This window comes from Anabrus simplex, chromosome 9, assembly GCF_040414725.1.
Source record: "Anabrus simplex isolate iqAnaSimp1 chromosome 9, ASM4041472v1, whole genome shotgun sequence".
Taxonomy (NCBI): Eukaryota; Metazoa; Arthropoda; class Insecta; order Orthoptera; family Tettigoniidae; genus Anabrus; species Anabrus simplex.
The window spans coordinates 11,384,251-11,401,126 of NC_090273.1; the positions used below are offsets into that span (position 1 = coordinate 11,384,251).

General features: G+C 38.1%; 1 protein-coding gene across 2 annotated transcripts in view; it reads left to right on the plus strand.

The window, feature by feature from the left end:
• Positions 1 to 16,876, plus strand: part of LOC136881251 (amino acid transporter heavy chain SLC3A1) — a 90,535-nt gene that overhangs the window by 35,183 nt on the left and 38,476 nt on the right. For both annotated transcript variants that reach the window (XM_067154010.2, XM_067154009.2), the window contains exon 6: positions 1,562 to 2,497. In XM_067154010.2, the coding sequence (XP_067010111.2) occupies positions 1,562 to 2,497 (936 nt within the window). The remainder of the gene's footprint in view (positions 1 to 1,561; positions 2,498 to 16,876) is intronic.

Consider the following 16,876-nt stretch of genomic DNA (forward strand, 5'->3'; position numbering starts at 1 on the left):
TCAATTAACGCACCCACCACCGTCTTAAGACTCAACAATATTGATCCTCATATCAATGATGGTTATGAATTTCATGTTTTTGGTCCGTATTGAACAATATATAAGTAATAATAATAATAACTTAAATGTTTTCACACTAGAATCCGAATCAAATCAAAAAATCAACTTTCTAGATTTAACCATCACTAGAAACTCAGATTCTTTCAGTTATAAAATTTTCAGAAAACCCACTCAAACAGCCTCCACCATTCGCCAAGATTCAGTGCACCCCCAGTCCCACAAACGAGCCACATACAACAGCCTAGTTCACCGAGCCTTCAGCATACCTATGTCCAATAAAGGTCTAAAAAACGAACTCAACACAATCCGCGGAATCGCAAAATTCAACGGCTTCAGCAATCATTTTATAGAAAGGATAATCAATAAACACAAACATCGCCCAAAAACTACCCTCAAAAAAGAAATAACCAAACCTCTAACATTTTCCACCTTCACGTTCAACAATGATATCTACAAGTTAACCAACATCTTTAAGAAACAAGGCGTTAAAATAGCCTTCAAAACCAACAATAAGAACGTGAACGTTTTATACAATACTTCACACATCAACAAGACCAGCAGTTTTTAAAAATCAGGAGTTTATAGGATCAAATGTACCACCTGTAAAAAAACCTACATCAGGCAAACCGGGAGAAACTTCATTATCAGATACCACGAGCACACTAACGCAATAAAATACAACAGGTTTTCAGCCATCGGCCAACACATGCAAGATTATAACCATAATTTCACCAATATTGAACAAGACATGGACATCCTCGTATTAGCAAACAAGGGCCCTTTACTCAACATAATGGAAAATTACTACATACACCTAGACCAATACTTTAATGCCAGTCACAATCTCAATGAAATCTCAGAGAAACCCAACATACTCTTCGATCTATTTATCACTTTCCTCAGAAACAATAATGCAGCCAACCTAAACTCAATCCTAAATTTAATCAAAGGTACTTTTCCAAGACAATTACACTTTCTCCCGCACCCTTCAGCCCCACCTTAAGCCCTCTTCCTAAGCCATATATAATTTTATATATGTCATTTCAATACAAGAACTTACTGATTTCCATGATTATAATTTTTACAACACCCCATTTATACTTTATTCTTTGTTAAAAACCTCTTAGTATGTATATTCCTTGTATTATTAACTATTACCATAATAACATCTCATTTCACTTGTTATTCTTTAAAATAACATTTTCTTAGGATTTCGCCAAAAGTGATCTTTGCTCCAATACGGCTGATGATGACCCCTAGATGGGTCGAAACTAGTACCGTGTAATTTATAATTTTGTGAATATATTTTAGTATTGAAAAGGTGGAAACGTTTACGTTGTTATTATTATTACTTATATATTATTCAAAAATTAGGTTCTGATTTGGAAACCACCATTTGATTTTCACCAGTTGATAATATCAATTATAACCTTTCTAGGCTTACTTGATTATTATGTTTGAATGCTCTACATTAGAGAAAGCAATGCATTGTGTGTTTCAGGATTCCAACTCGGATGGCCTGGGAGATCTTCGCGGTCTAGCTAGCAAAACTTCGTACTTGGAGTCTCTTGGAGTGCGAGCTGTGAGACTGAACTCTATTTTCTTGTCAGAGGACTATCCGGAGCGTTTTGACCGAATACTGAACCTCACAGAAATACATCCCTACCTGGGAACACTTGAGGACTTCCATTTCACCGTGAGGTCCCTCCATAAGCACAATATTTCTCTTGTTCTTGATATTCCAATACAACCTTTCATCCGGCAACTAGTGCTAGCAGAAGACCAAGACAGACCTGTCAGTCACAGGCGAGACAATCGAGTTCTCATGGATGAAGATTTTAATGAAAATAATCAATCTGAACTGACTACTACTGAAACTTCTGTTTCATCTGCTTATGACTCAGTTGCTGGAAACATGATATCGGAGGTGCTCAGTTTCTGGCTCAGGGCTGGCGTTGACGGTTTTTATCTCAAAGGGTTAGAACACCTTGTTGACAACAAAAATTTTGCCTCTTACGTACGGGAATGGAGAAGGGTCGTGGACAGGTACAACGGAGGAGATGATGAAGAAAAGATCCTGATGTGCAGTTTGGACGTAATAAATGCTCTTGACCCAGACACAGACATGGAGAAATTGAACGCCGTTCTGAACCGCATGGATCTGGTCGATGTGTATCTCGACCTGTTTGGTAATGGTACGAACAGTATCAAGGAGCACGTCGATGCAGTGACAGAAGGACTGTTGTATCAGAAGCCAGGCTACCCCTGGATCCATTGGCACATCGGCAGTGTGGACACAAAAAGACTGTCCTCGCACATGCACACAATAGACGGAAACTTGGCTGCCCTGCTGTTCCATCTTATGCTCCCTGGAACACCATCGATATTCTATGGAGATGAAATTGGTTTGTTGGATTATACGGCTCCACAAGGAGAGGTATGTGGTGTGCTTTCTTATTGTTTGAACTATTAACCCTCTTTCAGTCAGTCTATCTGCACGGGTCTGTTCGAAGTAGTTTTGGCTACTTTGTGTAATATTATAACCAAAATATAAAAAATAAGTAATGTATAGAACTATGAGCATTTCAGAAATGAAGGTTTTCATCTGATAGCCAAGCAGGCATCAAGTTTTGGTAAAGAGACAAAGTCTCTCATAGTGCATTGGCACTGCCGGTGGCTCCAAGTACCCTACGCAGTGGCCTCCACACTATGCACTAGCCAGCGTCTTGGTAGGTTTGCTAGGTACCAACTGATGAGCCCAACCTAGCACACGAGGGCGAAACACTGACAACCAGGAATGAGTTAGCTGGAAATTTTATAATGTCCAATAACGGACCATTTATATTGGTATGGTAACTTTTGTGACGCAAAATTTTGGATGACTCCCAGCCATAATATCAATATAAATGGTCCGTTAGTGGACATTTAAAATTTTTCAGCCAACTCATTCCTGGTTGCCAGCGTTTCACCCTCGTGTGCTAAGTTGAGCTCATCAGTTGGTACATAGCACACCCACCAAGACGCATGGCTAGTGCATACCGTGGAGGCCAATCCAATTGAGAGGTTTTGATTCCCCTCCTCAACGGGGGTGGGGGGGGGGGAGGAGGGTCGGGCCACTCGGAAGGTGATGCCTTCTCTCTGGCCAGGAGGTTTGTAGGGGTTTGGTGGATTGTGGGAGTAGGTTGCTGGGAGGTGAAGATTGAGAGGGAGGGCAGAGGATTTTTACCTCTCATTTATTTTCCTTGGTTATATACAGGTGATAGTACGAAGTTTTAAATTGGTATTTGAGAGGTACATTAGTGGGTTCACAAAACGTTACAGTACATTGTGCTACTACAATATTTACAATACAATAACAATTAATAGTTCACTGTTTAAATTGATGTTGCGGAGGTACATTGGCAGGTTAACAAAACACTATTACAACATTTTACAATACAAAGTGTTCATACAAAATGTTACAATATTTACAATATGATATAGACAGATAGCTCAATGCATTTTAAGTCACAATTGATTTCTGTAAAAATAATACATACTTGGTCATAAGTGTCTATTACATTACAATGTATGCAGCTGTTTGTTGTTTCTGCTATGGAATGATGCAAATTTAATACTTGATTGTTTTTAAAGTAGAAAATTAAAATTATTACACAGAAATGAAATAGAATACATTATGTTCATAGGGGTTAATTTTATTACAGTACATATTACATTATGTACAGTGGTTGGTTGATTAATACAAATCAGTACTTCATGTTTATAGGGTAGAACAATAAAATGATTACATAGAATTTTAATACAATACAATGTGGTCATCAGGATTCATTTTGTTACATATTATCATATATACAGATATTAGTTTTTCTACTACAGCTTAATACAAAATTAATACTTAATTATTTATAGATTGGAAAACAAAATGATAACATAGACACAGGATTTTTGGTTGTAATATGGTAAATAGAAAAATAAATAGATTAGAGTAAATAACAAACATCCGTGGAGGCCACTGCGTAGGCTACTTGGAGCCACCGGCAGTGCCAATGCACTATGAGAGACTTTGTCTCACTACCAAAAATTGATACCTGCTTGGCCATCAGATGATATAGATGTTGATTCCCATAGGGAATCTGAAATATTTGTCCCGAATGAGTAAATTTATAATACCAAATTAAATGGTCCCTTATTGGACATTATAAATTTTCCAGCCAACTCATTCCTGGTTACCGGGCAAGTTGGCCGTGCGCGTAGAGGCGCGCGGCTGTGAGCTTGCATCCGGGAGATAATAGGTTCGAATCCCACTATCGGCAGCCCTGAAGATGGTTTTCCGTGGTTTCCCATTTTCACACCAGGCAAATGCTGGGGTTGTACCTTAATTAAGGCCACGGCCGCTCCCTTCCAACTCCTAGGCCTTTCCTATCCCATCGTCGCCATAAGACCTATCTGTGTTGGTACGATGTAAAGCCCCTAGCAAAAAAAAAAAATAATAATAATAATAATAATAATAGAGGAGCAAACTTCGACTCTGACCACTATCTGACAAAAATTAAGATGAAATTAACACCAGAAAGGAGAAAAAGTAGTGGTACAAAAATTACAAGATACAGAATAGAAGATCTGAAGTTCAATCAGCAGACTGTGAATGAATACCAGAACAGGATAAATAAGATTCAAAGTCACAGTTGGACTGAGATGGCAACATCAATACAACAAGCAGCGGAACAAACAATCCTACGAAGTAAAAAGAAGAAACATCCGTGGTGGAATGAAGTTTGCGAAGAAGCACTACAAAGAAGGGCTCAGGCATGGAAGAAATGGAACTCAACTAAGAAACCAGAAGACTGGGAGTCATTCAAAGCACAAAGGAAAACAACAGCTAAAACCATAAGAGGTGAACGAAAACATTATGACACACAGCAACTAAAGAAACTAGAAGAAGATTTCGTGAAAAACAATACACGTAATTTCTACCAGACATTCAGGAGGAACTTAACAAGATACAAACCGCCAACCCTATGCTTCAAAGATGACGAAGGAAATCTAATCACTGGAAATGAACAGAATTGCCAACACCTTGCAAATTATTTCCAGAAACTACTGAACTGTAAAAAACCAGAGGAAACTTTAATGTTTGAGAAACCCAAGAACCAGACACCGGACTCAGAACCACCTAATAAAGAAGAAATCAGGGGAATAATAACAGGACTGAAGAACAATAAGACGTCAGGTGAAGATTCAATAGTTGCAGAGTTATTGAAATATGCCGGAGAACACTTAGTGACTCAGCTAGAAGCACTGTTTGAGGAGATTTGGCAGACGGAGAGCATCCCAAAGGAATGGAAGACATCATTAATACACCCGCTGCACAAAAAAGGAGACAGAACAAACGTTAACAATTACAGAGGAATATCATTGCCACCAGTTGCCTCTAAAATTCTATCCAAGGCACTACAAAACAGGACTGAAGGGATAATAGAAAAAGAACTTGGTGAATACCAGGCAGGATTCCGGAAAGGGAGATCATGCAGCGAGCAAATTTTCAACCTAATCTCCATAATACAACTACGTGCACTCACAGCCAAAAATCTAGTGATTGTATTTGTGGATTTTAAGAAAGCCTATGATTCAGTCGACAGAGCAACCTTGATAAGCACGTTAGAAGAGTTTGGGATAGATAAAAAAACTAGAAATTTAATCAAAGAAACCATCACTGACACTACATCACAGGTTAAGTTTATGGGTATGTTGTCAAAACCATTCAAGATCGAAACAGGTGTCCGACAAGGGGACGGGATGTCACCACTTCTGTTTAATGTTGTACTTGAAAAAGTGGTCAGAGAGTGGAGGAAGAGACTGATGGAATTAGGGGTGAAAAATGGAATATCACTGGGAAGATCTGGAATCAAAATTGACTGTCTAGCATTCGCAGATGATATGGCAATACTGGCAGAAGACACTGAAACAGCCAAGGTACAAATTGAAACACTTCAAGAGACTGCTGTAAAGACGGGACTTCAGATATCCTTCGAAAAGACGGAACTAATGATTCAGGACAAAAAAGATCCGACACAAAATATTGTCACCAAATATGGAACAATTAAAAGAGTACAGAAGTTTAAATATCTAGGGGAATGGATAACCCCAACAGGACTACCAGGAATAGCATTACAGGAAAGGGCAAGAAAGATGGAAGCAGCATACCAGTTATGTCGAAATGTCTACAATAAAAAATCAGTTTCATTCACTGCAAAAATCAGACATTACAACACTGTCATCAAACCAGAAAGTCTATATGCGATCGAATGTATTCCACTGAACAGGAAGGGCTTACTAGAAAACATTGAAAAGACAGAACGGAAGATCTTGAGGAAGATACTAGGGCCCAGGAAAGTGGGTCAAGAATTTAGACTGCGACCAAATGAGGAACTATACAAAAGGACCGAAAAAATCACAACATCCTTCAAGAAGAGAAGACTCTGCTTCTACGGACACATTAAAAGAATGCCACCAGAGAGAACAGCCAAGCGAATTCTGGAATACATGGAGAACAGGAAGACACAAACTAGCTGGCTTAAAGGGGTCAAGGAGGATATGGAGGAAAATAATATATCACAGCAGGCAGTATACAACAGACAGGAATACAGAAAAATCATCAACAAAATTAAGGGATTCCAAGATCAAAGTAGCAAAAAACGGACCGGCAACAACTGGTCACGAGAACGTAAAGAAGCCCACTCCGAAAGGATGAAGAAGTACTGGGCCGATCGAAAGAGGAAGAACCGTAAATGAATGATGCTTAACGTGGTCCATAGTAGACCTATTCGAAAACAAGAAGGAGAATTCCTGGTTGCTAGCGTTTCGCCCCCGTGTGCTAAGTTGGGCTCATAAGTTGGTACATAGCACAACCACCACGATTCATGGCTAGTGCATACCGTGGAGGCCACTGCGTAGGCTACTTGTCCAATAACGGACCATTTATATTGGTATTATAATTTACTCATTCGGGAGAAATATTTCAGGTTCCCTATGGGAATCAACATCTACATCCCAGCCATAAACCATGTATGTCAACTGGACAGTTTTGAAGAAAGAAAAAAAAAAATGTGAAAACTGAATTCAGCGCTCATAGCTGCAGTGAAATCTATTACTGTGCTTTAACTTAGCACTGTCCTGTCTTGTTCTAGTGTAAAGTCTTTGCTGCCAATTAGTGACGAAAACTCAACTCTACCTAAGCTAACAGCTTGCCCCTCGAAGGCGCAATATACTCGGTGTTCGAGAATTCAAGGTAATTTCTTCTTATCGCGCAATTTTTTCCGACCGACCCATGGCGAGGGCTCTTATCTCTGTTGGGAATCACATTCCATACACAAGGGATGACAAAGAACATTTTCAGGTCTGGGGAATATATCATCGTACTAAGTGGTAAAGGCGAAAAATCGGGACGTGTTAAGTGAGGTATTTTTTATACAGATTTAATGCGATGGGCGTCGGGATTTCAAATTTACGATGTGCTAAGTGGGAAAACATATTAATGAAGAACGTACTAACAAGGTTTTACTGTACTAGAAGGTGATGCTAGGTAATGGAATGGTATGGCAAGGTATTCAGGAGTGTTAAGGTTCAGTATATGATGTAACAGAGAAACAGTATGTAAATTTCATCGCTCTCTTAAGCGGAGCCATGAAAATCTATCAAATGCGGGAGAAATATGGTTGAACCTTGGTATATCTTAAATAAATCGAACACATGCATTATGTGCCTTTTGGAGCTTGATGGAAAGTGAGGCGTTCAGGTTACTGTATACTATGTCACAGTAGTCGAATATTGGTATTACCATACTTTGGATAAACAGTTTTCTTACATTTTGGGGGAGCAAATATCTGAGTTTCTTAAGGGAATGTAAGGAATAAAACACTCGCTGACATATACCTATTACATGATCATTCCAACTAAGGTTTTTGTCCATTATCATCCCTAATTTTTTAACTGTGTCTTTGAATTGTAACTGAGTGCCTCTTAATGTTACTGAGTGAGTATGAACGTTTGTGAGGCGTGCGTGGGTTTTTTTTTTAGCTAAAAGAATACACTGCAATTTTTGGGCATTGATTTTTAGTGCATGATCTTCGGTCCACTTGCATATTCTTTATTGCAGTCGGTAAGTCACGAGGATGTGCATGTGTATATATGTGTATGTATTTGTACACATGATATTGACAATGTTTAATTACTTGTGTAGCTGCACTCTTTACACTGCTTTGGTTGTGTCTTCCGATTTCAACTTCACAGTCTCGACTTGGGGAACTTGAGAAGGGCGGAATTGGCCCTGACTGACTGCTTGGTGATTTGACCTCCAGTAACCATTCCACATTCAAAGTCAGTAACTCCCTTGTTTCACCCGTTCTGTAGGTATCTCATAGCACCGAGCAGCATCCAGCCACCTTTTTGTAGCATCTAACTTACATGTACAGAATGATATCCAGATACTTTTGATCAGATAGTGTATTTCTTTACAGTCTTCTCCAGTCTCAGAGTTTATTATTTTTGCTAACTAAACTGACCAATCCTTGTATAAATCATGCAGCCGGACAGATTGGTCTTATGGATGGGGCTGGGTGTCATTGCATTTACTGAAACTTCTGTGCCACAAGAAGAATCGATAAAGTTGAATGTTTTACAAGTTCATGTCACAATACAGAAAGTTAGAGATGTATGTATGGATGTTCAGTTTCAGCCCTAAGGCTGGTTGGATCCTCAACAGCTCCACCGTCAGCTGTCATAGATGGCCTAGGCATCACTAAAGAGGCATACTAGAGAAATGAGGAGTGAGGTGGTTTCCCGTTGCTTTCCTCACCGAGCCAGAAGTTGCTATTACATATCAGCCTGCCAAGCCCACTGAAATGCATGCACCAACTGACCCTATGAGCAACATTTTCACACCATTCATAGCAGGGACTGGCTGCAGAAGGAATGGCATTACTAGCATCGCTCATACCTCAGTCACTTTCATATTGTCAAAGCCAAGTATAAGACAGAGACAAATCAATGAAAGTAACAAAATTACTCTAGCCAATACCAGAAGACATAGTGCACTGTAAACACTAGATCCTGCCAACAAAGGCAAAAGTTAGAGATACCTACACAAAAAGTAGAGACAGAATATAAGGCTGTTGTGGGCAGAAATAATTAGGACAAGTTCCACTCTGTCTTTATTTCATTGGGTACACATTATGGTAAACTTGATAAATCTGAGCATTGTACATAACAGCTGGATATTATTCTTAATTAAAGCATTTAACACATTGACGGGCCCTGAATGGAGGTTCCTACCCCATGTTGACCAGATAGTACAAGCTTCCAAGGTACAAATTACACATTTGCACTCAAATTACTGTAACTCAAAAAGCATTAAAGATATCCAGCTCAAAGTTGGCATGTGTATTCACGAGGTTGCTTAGTAGTCTGTACGGTGTGATACCTTTGAAAGCAGTAGCCACTGTGGCTCCATAAGTAGTTTTCTTAGTGTAGTTTGCACTTTCACGTACTCATTGTATTCAACTATACAAGGACCTTTTTTTTAACGGTTATTCCCAGTTTAGTGTTAGCGCTTTGTTATTAGATAACCAATTCACCGTCACTCAGTACATCTGATAACTGGTCTGCAAACAAATAATCACAATTATCGGTACCCGTCAGCAACTGAATGCGCCGCACCACCTTGACATCTGCATTGAAGCTCCAGGAAGTAGCTGTACATTTCTGATTTTATTTTGTTAACTAGGTGAAGGCTTAAAGAAAGCGACATACAGCAACAGCAGCCTTGCACTTTATATTGTATTCCATGACTACACAGTTTGAAATATGTAATCTTGCTACCAATTTGTAGCAGTGATCAAGGAAATGCAAGGTCCATAAAAACAAGGATTCACATACGAGTAATACCAATATATATTTATATTGGTATTATAAATTAACTCATTTAGGACAAATATTTCAGTTTCCCTATGGGAATCAACATCTATATCACCTGAAAGATTCACATAGCCCGTCACCTACTATCGGCTGAGAAACTGTGAATATCAGATAATGAATCTTCATATAAATCTTGAAATATTTTGTCATTACAGAAGGCACGTTGCCATGGCCGTGCCATCTTGTACACTGACTCTTGACATGTAAAAGCACCTTTGTATATACTGTATGTAGTTTTCCTGGCTACAAAGAGCGTGTAAATGGAAAAGTATATCAGCACTAACATCTATGATCCCACTACTCCATGACATGCTTACAAGTAGTTTAAAATTTGTCCAACAGATAGCACAACAAACTGAAAATGATGTTGTGTGAAAAAACGTAGATTTCTTGGGCCTGTCAAGCACCACTGGCCTCGGTAATACTGAGATCTTCGGGGCTGCTCGTCACATAACGTGATAGACACCAAAAACATAGTCCTGAGGTAATGAAAACCTTTTGTAAAACACTTATATAAACCAGTCAGCAGAAGTAGGAAAAGATAGCTTGTATAATTTGCATGATGTAGATATTTTTTATTGTAAGTAATTTCCAAAAGCTGAAAAAATAAAACAGTCCATGTAGAGTGGCCACAACCACAGGACTTTCTTCTTTTACATATGGAATCGTTTTGTCTAAGTCTTGTGTTTTGTTGCATCCTGAAACGGTGCTAATTGGATCTGCTGAAGATCAGAAGGCTTCACCTTCCTCTTTAGTATGTACATTTCCGTGAATTCTTCTATGTTATTCAGAGTTGCTCAAATTTGGAGTGCCCCTGGTCATTCAGCAGTTAATTTTAGCCATGGTGCTTATGGGACATTCACATTAGTTGTGTGTAGGTTCTTGTTAGCTGTAGCTGCTGATTTACTAGTAAATTTTAAGAAATCTGAAGCTTGCACAAGATTCAGTATGAAAGGTGTTGGGAGCCTGGCTTCTGTGACAAGTTGAACTAAATCTGTTCAGGTTTCGCTTACAGTTTCTCTTCTATCTCTCGGTCTGAGCAAAATAAAGATGACAAGACATCTATGAATGTCCATTCAGCAAGAACTTGTGTTCTATTTCTGTACTCTGTAACTGTTAGAGAAAGCATCATGCTATTTTTATTTTTCCCACAGTATTTGTCTCTAAACACTGAAACTCGTCCTGGTGGATTTGGATCATAACCTGCTGATTGCAGATGTAAGGACAAAGCTCAGACACATAGGAAAGAAAGTGATACAGTGTAAAACAAAAGCTAAAGGTTTCCACCTGTTCAATACTATTTGTTGTAACCTTAAAAAAGTTACATGTATTTGTTGAAATTAGTTTTGGTCTTACTAGTGACCATCATCAGTCAAAATCAAACTAAAGGTAAGATATAAATAAATAAATAAATAAATAAATAAATAAATAAATAAATAAATAAATAAATAAATAAATAAGCTATGACGAAGAGAAGATTAATGTTCTATGGTCACATAGTCAGGATGGACAGCCAGAGACTCACTTCAAGGATCGTCAACATTGTATCTAGAGAGAAAGCAATAAATGCCAAATCGACGAATTCAGTTCAGAAAGACTACAATACCTAAACATTGATCACATTGACATTTACAACCGAGATAAATTCAGAAAGTTAATCAAGACATCTGTCTCTCTCGAGTCACTAACAGCTATATCACTGTGTACAGGAGTAGGAGTGAAATGGACTCAAGAAAGAAAAGACATCCATAGCACTAGAATGGAGGAATACTGGGCTAAGAAGAAGAAAAAAGCTCACCAGAGTTAGAACCATGTGGTCCATTGTAGGCCTAAACAAAGAAGAAGAAATAACAAAAAAATATATATATGAAAGCATGAAATTCAAGATAAGTAAAGATTTTAAAAACACTCATCAAAGTCACATGCCCTGTGCAAGCTCTCAGCTTTCCTCCAATCGGAAGACTGCACCTCACCGAAGACCTGGTGAAACACTAAAATATCAGCACTAGAGGAATCTTCTAGAACTCACCTCAGCTGAAACAAGTATGAACAGAATGATGTTGATGGGAAAGATTTGAGATGTTCATTTGTTTCCAACATAAACTTAACCATAATAGGTAATTTATTTGAGCCTGTATTGACTTGTTTGAATCTATTTGAATCTATGTGAGTCCACCTTGTCAATACACCTTATAATTATTAATTTAACATATATGTTTCGAGAAAATCAGTTCAAGGACTGACGTCACTGATGAAGGGAATGGATTATTTTCCCGAAATATGTATGTTAAATTAATAATTTTCTATCATTATAAGGTGTATTGTAGTTTCTTTAATAGATTGTTTCCAACATGGTTCACTTTTCAGTTTTCAGGCCCTATTTATGTCACCTGTGAAATTTGAGAGGGAGTATGATCACTTAATAAGTTTTCCAAATACGGCTCACCTGGGGAAGGTTGTGAAGCAGCATGGTAGCCTTCATCTGAAACTGGACTACCCTGGCCATGTTCTGAAGCCGGCTTTAACACTGATGCTTGATGTGATGAGACAGGGTCTTGGTCAGCGTGTCCTGTTATTGGGTATTCAAACTCGAGAGTCACAATGTTGGCCTTGTGATGAAGCTCCTCCAATCAGTCGAAATGGGCCAGTTTTGATTGGTCTTACTCTGAGTCTAGAAACAGCCTTCAGTACCCTTTATAAAGGACCTCTGCCAATATGTCTGAGGCTGAGAAATTCAGAAAATTCTGGGGTAAGAAGTCTGAACTATGATGATTTCAAGAGGGAGTATTTGTGAGGCTGTGTTTTGGAGTAGAAATTATACTTTAGCAGAGAAACGTTTGGTTTGTCGTCAGATTGTTCAATTCATTTTAAACCATCACTTAGGCATTTGGGTCAATAGCTTTGTATATGTAGCTAATGAAGTGTAATATTTTCTTAATCAGTCTCAGGTTCTGCCACCCTCTATTTTTTATGGAACAGGAGAAGAACAAACATTAGCTCTGCTTCATTTATTTGATGGTTTGGCAAAACAGCTGAGACAGGAGAAGGCTATACCATTAAATGTCAGTTCAGTTCAAGGAACTTCACCTGTGTTCCATTTCTGTGAAGTATTCCCTCTTATTGCTGCTGATGTCAGCATCAAAAGGGTACAAAAGTATGTTTGAAATACTCTTCTCTTAACAGAAGATGTATTGAAACACAACAGAGTTCCCGCATGGATCCCTCCAATAGAAGGATGGTTTTGTGTTCAGGTTGCGGGTGGCATATCAGTGGGAGATCGCTTTATTAAAACAAAAGATTACACCTAATGGACTGACAAAATTCCAAGATACTGAGGAGTCTTCATATTTAGAAGAAAAAATTGTCTTCCTGTCTACAATTTGGAGTACTCCATGACCTTCATCAACAGTTTTCATCATTTGGACCAACCTGTTGCTTAGCTAAGAGATGGTTAAGTGCTCAGTTGCTGGGTCCCCTTCATTTTCCTGAATTATGTACAGAATTGCTTGTGGCATATCTGTTTACACCACCAGAACCATTTGAACAACCCATTGAACCTCAGCTTGAGTTTCTTCAATTCCTATTTTTGATTGGCAGTACTGACTGGAACACCACTCCAATTATAATGAACTTTAACTCTGAATTAAGCAGAGAAGAAGTTGTTGAGATTGAAAATAGATTCCACAGTGCTCGCTCTGCCCTTCCTCCACTATTTATTGCTACCCCATATGATCAGAGGAATTCCCTAGTAACAAGAGAAGCTCCCACGTTACAGATTCTCATTCATCTTGGAATGTTAGCTTTAGAAGCTTTGACAGTTTTGGAGAATGAAATCTTTATTGTCAAACCATCCTGACTGTATGCTTGTGTTCAAGCTACGATTAGAAGTTATGATGTCATCCATCTGTATCCTCTTCAGACTCCCAGATGCCATGAGGCTGAGGAAGTAGAGAATGGCAATGTATGAAGAAAGTCTCTTAAAGTTTACAAGCATCAGTCAGAAGAGAAGATTCCTATTGTAGGATTTGATCCAGTTCAGTGCTATCTCAGAGAACTGAGAGATGGATATGGTGAGTATGCTCTCTTCTTTCATGATTGCTCATCATCATCATAATTTCTTCGCCCCAGCAAGTCGGGTGCAGTTGTGTATGAGCCTCCTCCAGTTTGTCCTATCCATCCACAGATGCTGCTTATATATGCGACGCCAGTTCATATCTCTAATTTCAAGGTCCTCCAATATCTGTCTTCCAGTTGGAGGAAGCTGAGAGCTTGCACAGGACATGTGATTGTGATGAGTGTTTTAAAAATCTTTAGTTATCTTGAATTTCATGCTTGATTTATTTATTTATTTATTTATTTATTTATTTATTTATTTATTTATTTATTTATTTATTTATTTATTTATTTATTTATTTATTTATTTATTTATTTATTTTAAAAATTTTTACTGATGATTGGTCTCTGATGATGATGATGATGATGCTTGTTGTTTAAAGGGGCCTAACATCGCAGGTCATCGGCCCGATTGGTCTCTGATAAGGCCAATGAATAGATAGAAACCTTTAGTTTTTGTTTTACACTATATTGCTCTTCAATATGGATTAATATGAAATTTATTACCTATGAAAAAAGTGATGACCACAAACAAATTGGAAATGAAGAGACTGAAAAGAGAAGGAACTACATTGACTACAGCAGTGCACCAAAATGTTTCAGTTTGTAACAGAAAGATGATGTAAATGAGAAATGGAATAACGTGAAATATATCGTTGTAAAAAAATAGAGGCAGAAATCAGGAAATGGAAGAAATCAGAGGAATGGGAAGGACTAGATAACTTGAAAAATCCTTGACAAGATGGAGGAAAAAAGAAAATGGAAATGTGATCCCACAGAAGAATGAAGAAAAGAATACTGAATATTGACCCGAGGAGTACAACAGATAAAGCTAGAGAAGAATGTATGGAAAATCAGTGTCTAGAAATAGAAACGTTTGAGGATGTTGGCAAAATGGATAAAATGTATAGATTAGCAAAGAACATGAATAAACGAGAACCAAGATAGATAGATAGATAGATAGATAAACAAGAAGGGAAGATCACCATCTGATGTAGAAGATGTAGAAGGATGTGTGGAAAACGTACATGGAGGAACGATACGATTCATATACAGTAACCGACATGTCTGCAACATTGAAATAGAAGAGGAGGAGGAATGTGATGAGGGTACTCAAGGCCCTAAAATAACTAAGGAAGATATTAAGTCATATATATCGTAGAGAGAGAGAGAGAGAGAAACAAGGAAAGGAACACATAATTGGACACAGTGACAGGTTAATTGTGGGAAGAGAGAGCACATAAAAAGGAGACAAGGACAAACATAAAAACACAAAAGGACAAGACCATTCTCCACATCTTCGCAAACTGCCGTCTTCAAATAGATAGACACTCTCCTCGTCAATCCCAGTTCTTCATCCATCTCTTCTCAGTCCCCATGTCCAAAACCAGGGCATAGTTTGTGTGTTAGAATGGCCAATAAAAAGAAGCATTAAGTATAAGGATATAACATTAGTATGTTTTTATCATCTTTATTTAATGCCAAATGAAGTAGTGTCCAGAGAGTGAGAGTCCAACACAGATACTATTCAGAAGAAGAGGATAACACACACACACACACACACACTCTCTCTCTCTCTCTCTCTCTCTCTCTCTCTCTCTCTCTCTCTCTCTCTCTCTCTCTCTCTCTCTCTCTCTCTCTCTCTCTCTCTCTCTCAAGTTTCAACCTTTATATCTGCCACGAAAAGAAAAAAATTCCAATTTACAACCTGTCAAAGAGAAGACTCTCATCCAATTTGCAAATTACTGAAAGTTGATTCAAAACTTCTAAATAACTAAAATAAAATATCACAGTCTTCGTACTCTATAAAACCGTGGACTGTCGGTGAAATCCGTGACATAAGGCAGCCCTGGATAGGTAGGAGACATACTGAGAAAGAGAATGTATACAAAAAACTTTCATAGTGGGGAAGGTAAATAGAAAGAGGAGTCGTGGATGGAGAAGAATTGGAGTGATAACAGTTTTAAAGAGAGGCACCTGTCTGGATGATGATGTATTACTCCACATTTTGAACTGCATTTTGAGTGAAAAATGTGTGCACACAAGAAGCAATTTTGCGTCAGGCTTCATAACAAAAAAACGTATGAAATGGCTGGGTTGATATTCTCCAATATCAGGAGGCAATAGTTAAAATTAGCGATCTGCTGTAAATAGTACATTTCACCTTTCCTAAGTAGTGGAATAAAACCTTTAAGGCTTCTAAGTCTGTCTGACACAAAATTTATTAATACACTTTTCCTGTGAAAGAAAATATTTTATTGTAAACAGAATGAAATGTCCCTACAATAACATCCTCAGATTCTATCAGATCACTTTCTTAACGTGTTTATATGTGTACAAAATTGTGTACATAAACTTGTCTGTGATTATGAATGGGAGATATAATGAACAAGAGTAAAAAATCATATATGAATGCTGTCTCTCTTCAACACCTTAAAAATTCGGCAGGAAATTTGAACTTATCTTAGTGCAGCCTCTCCTACTCTATGTTTAGATTTGTGTTAGCAAGCTACTGTTGAAACCAACAACCTAGTTCAATCCAAGCATAGTAGCTGGAAGGAGCAAACATACTTTGATTGCAGTTTTCATCTCTTCCATTGTGATGTCATCCTTGGCTTCTGTATCCTCACGCTGTTCCTCTGTTATCTTGTCTAAACCACATTCAGCTATTTGTTCAAATGATCTTTCCATCTTTTCTTTACCTCCTCTTCTTGGGTTATTGTCTGTCCAC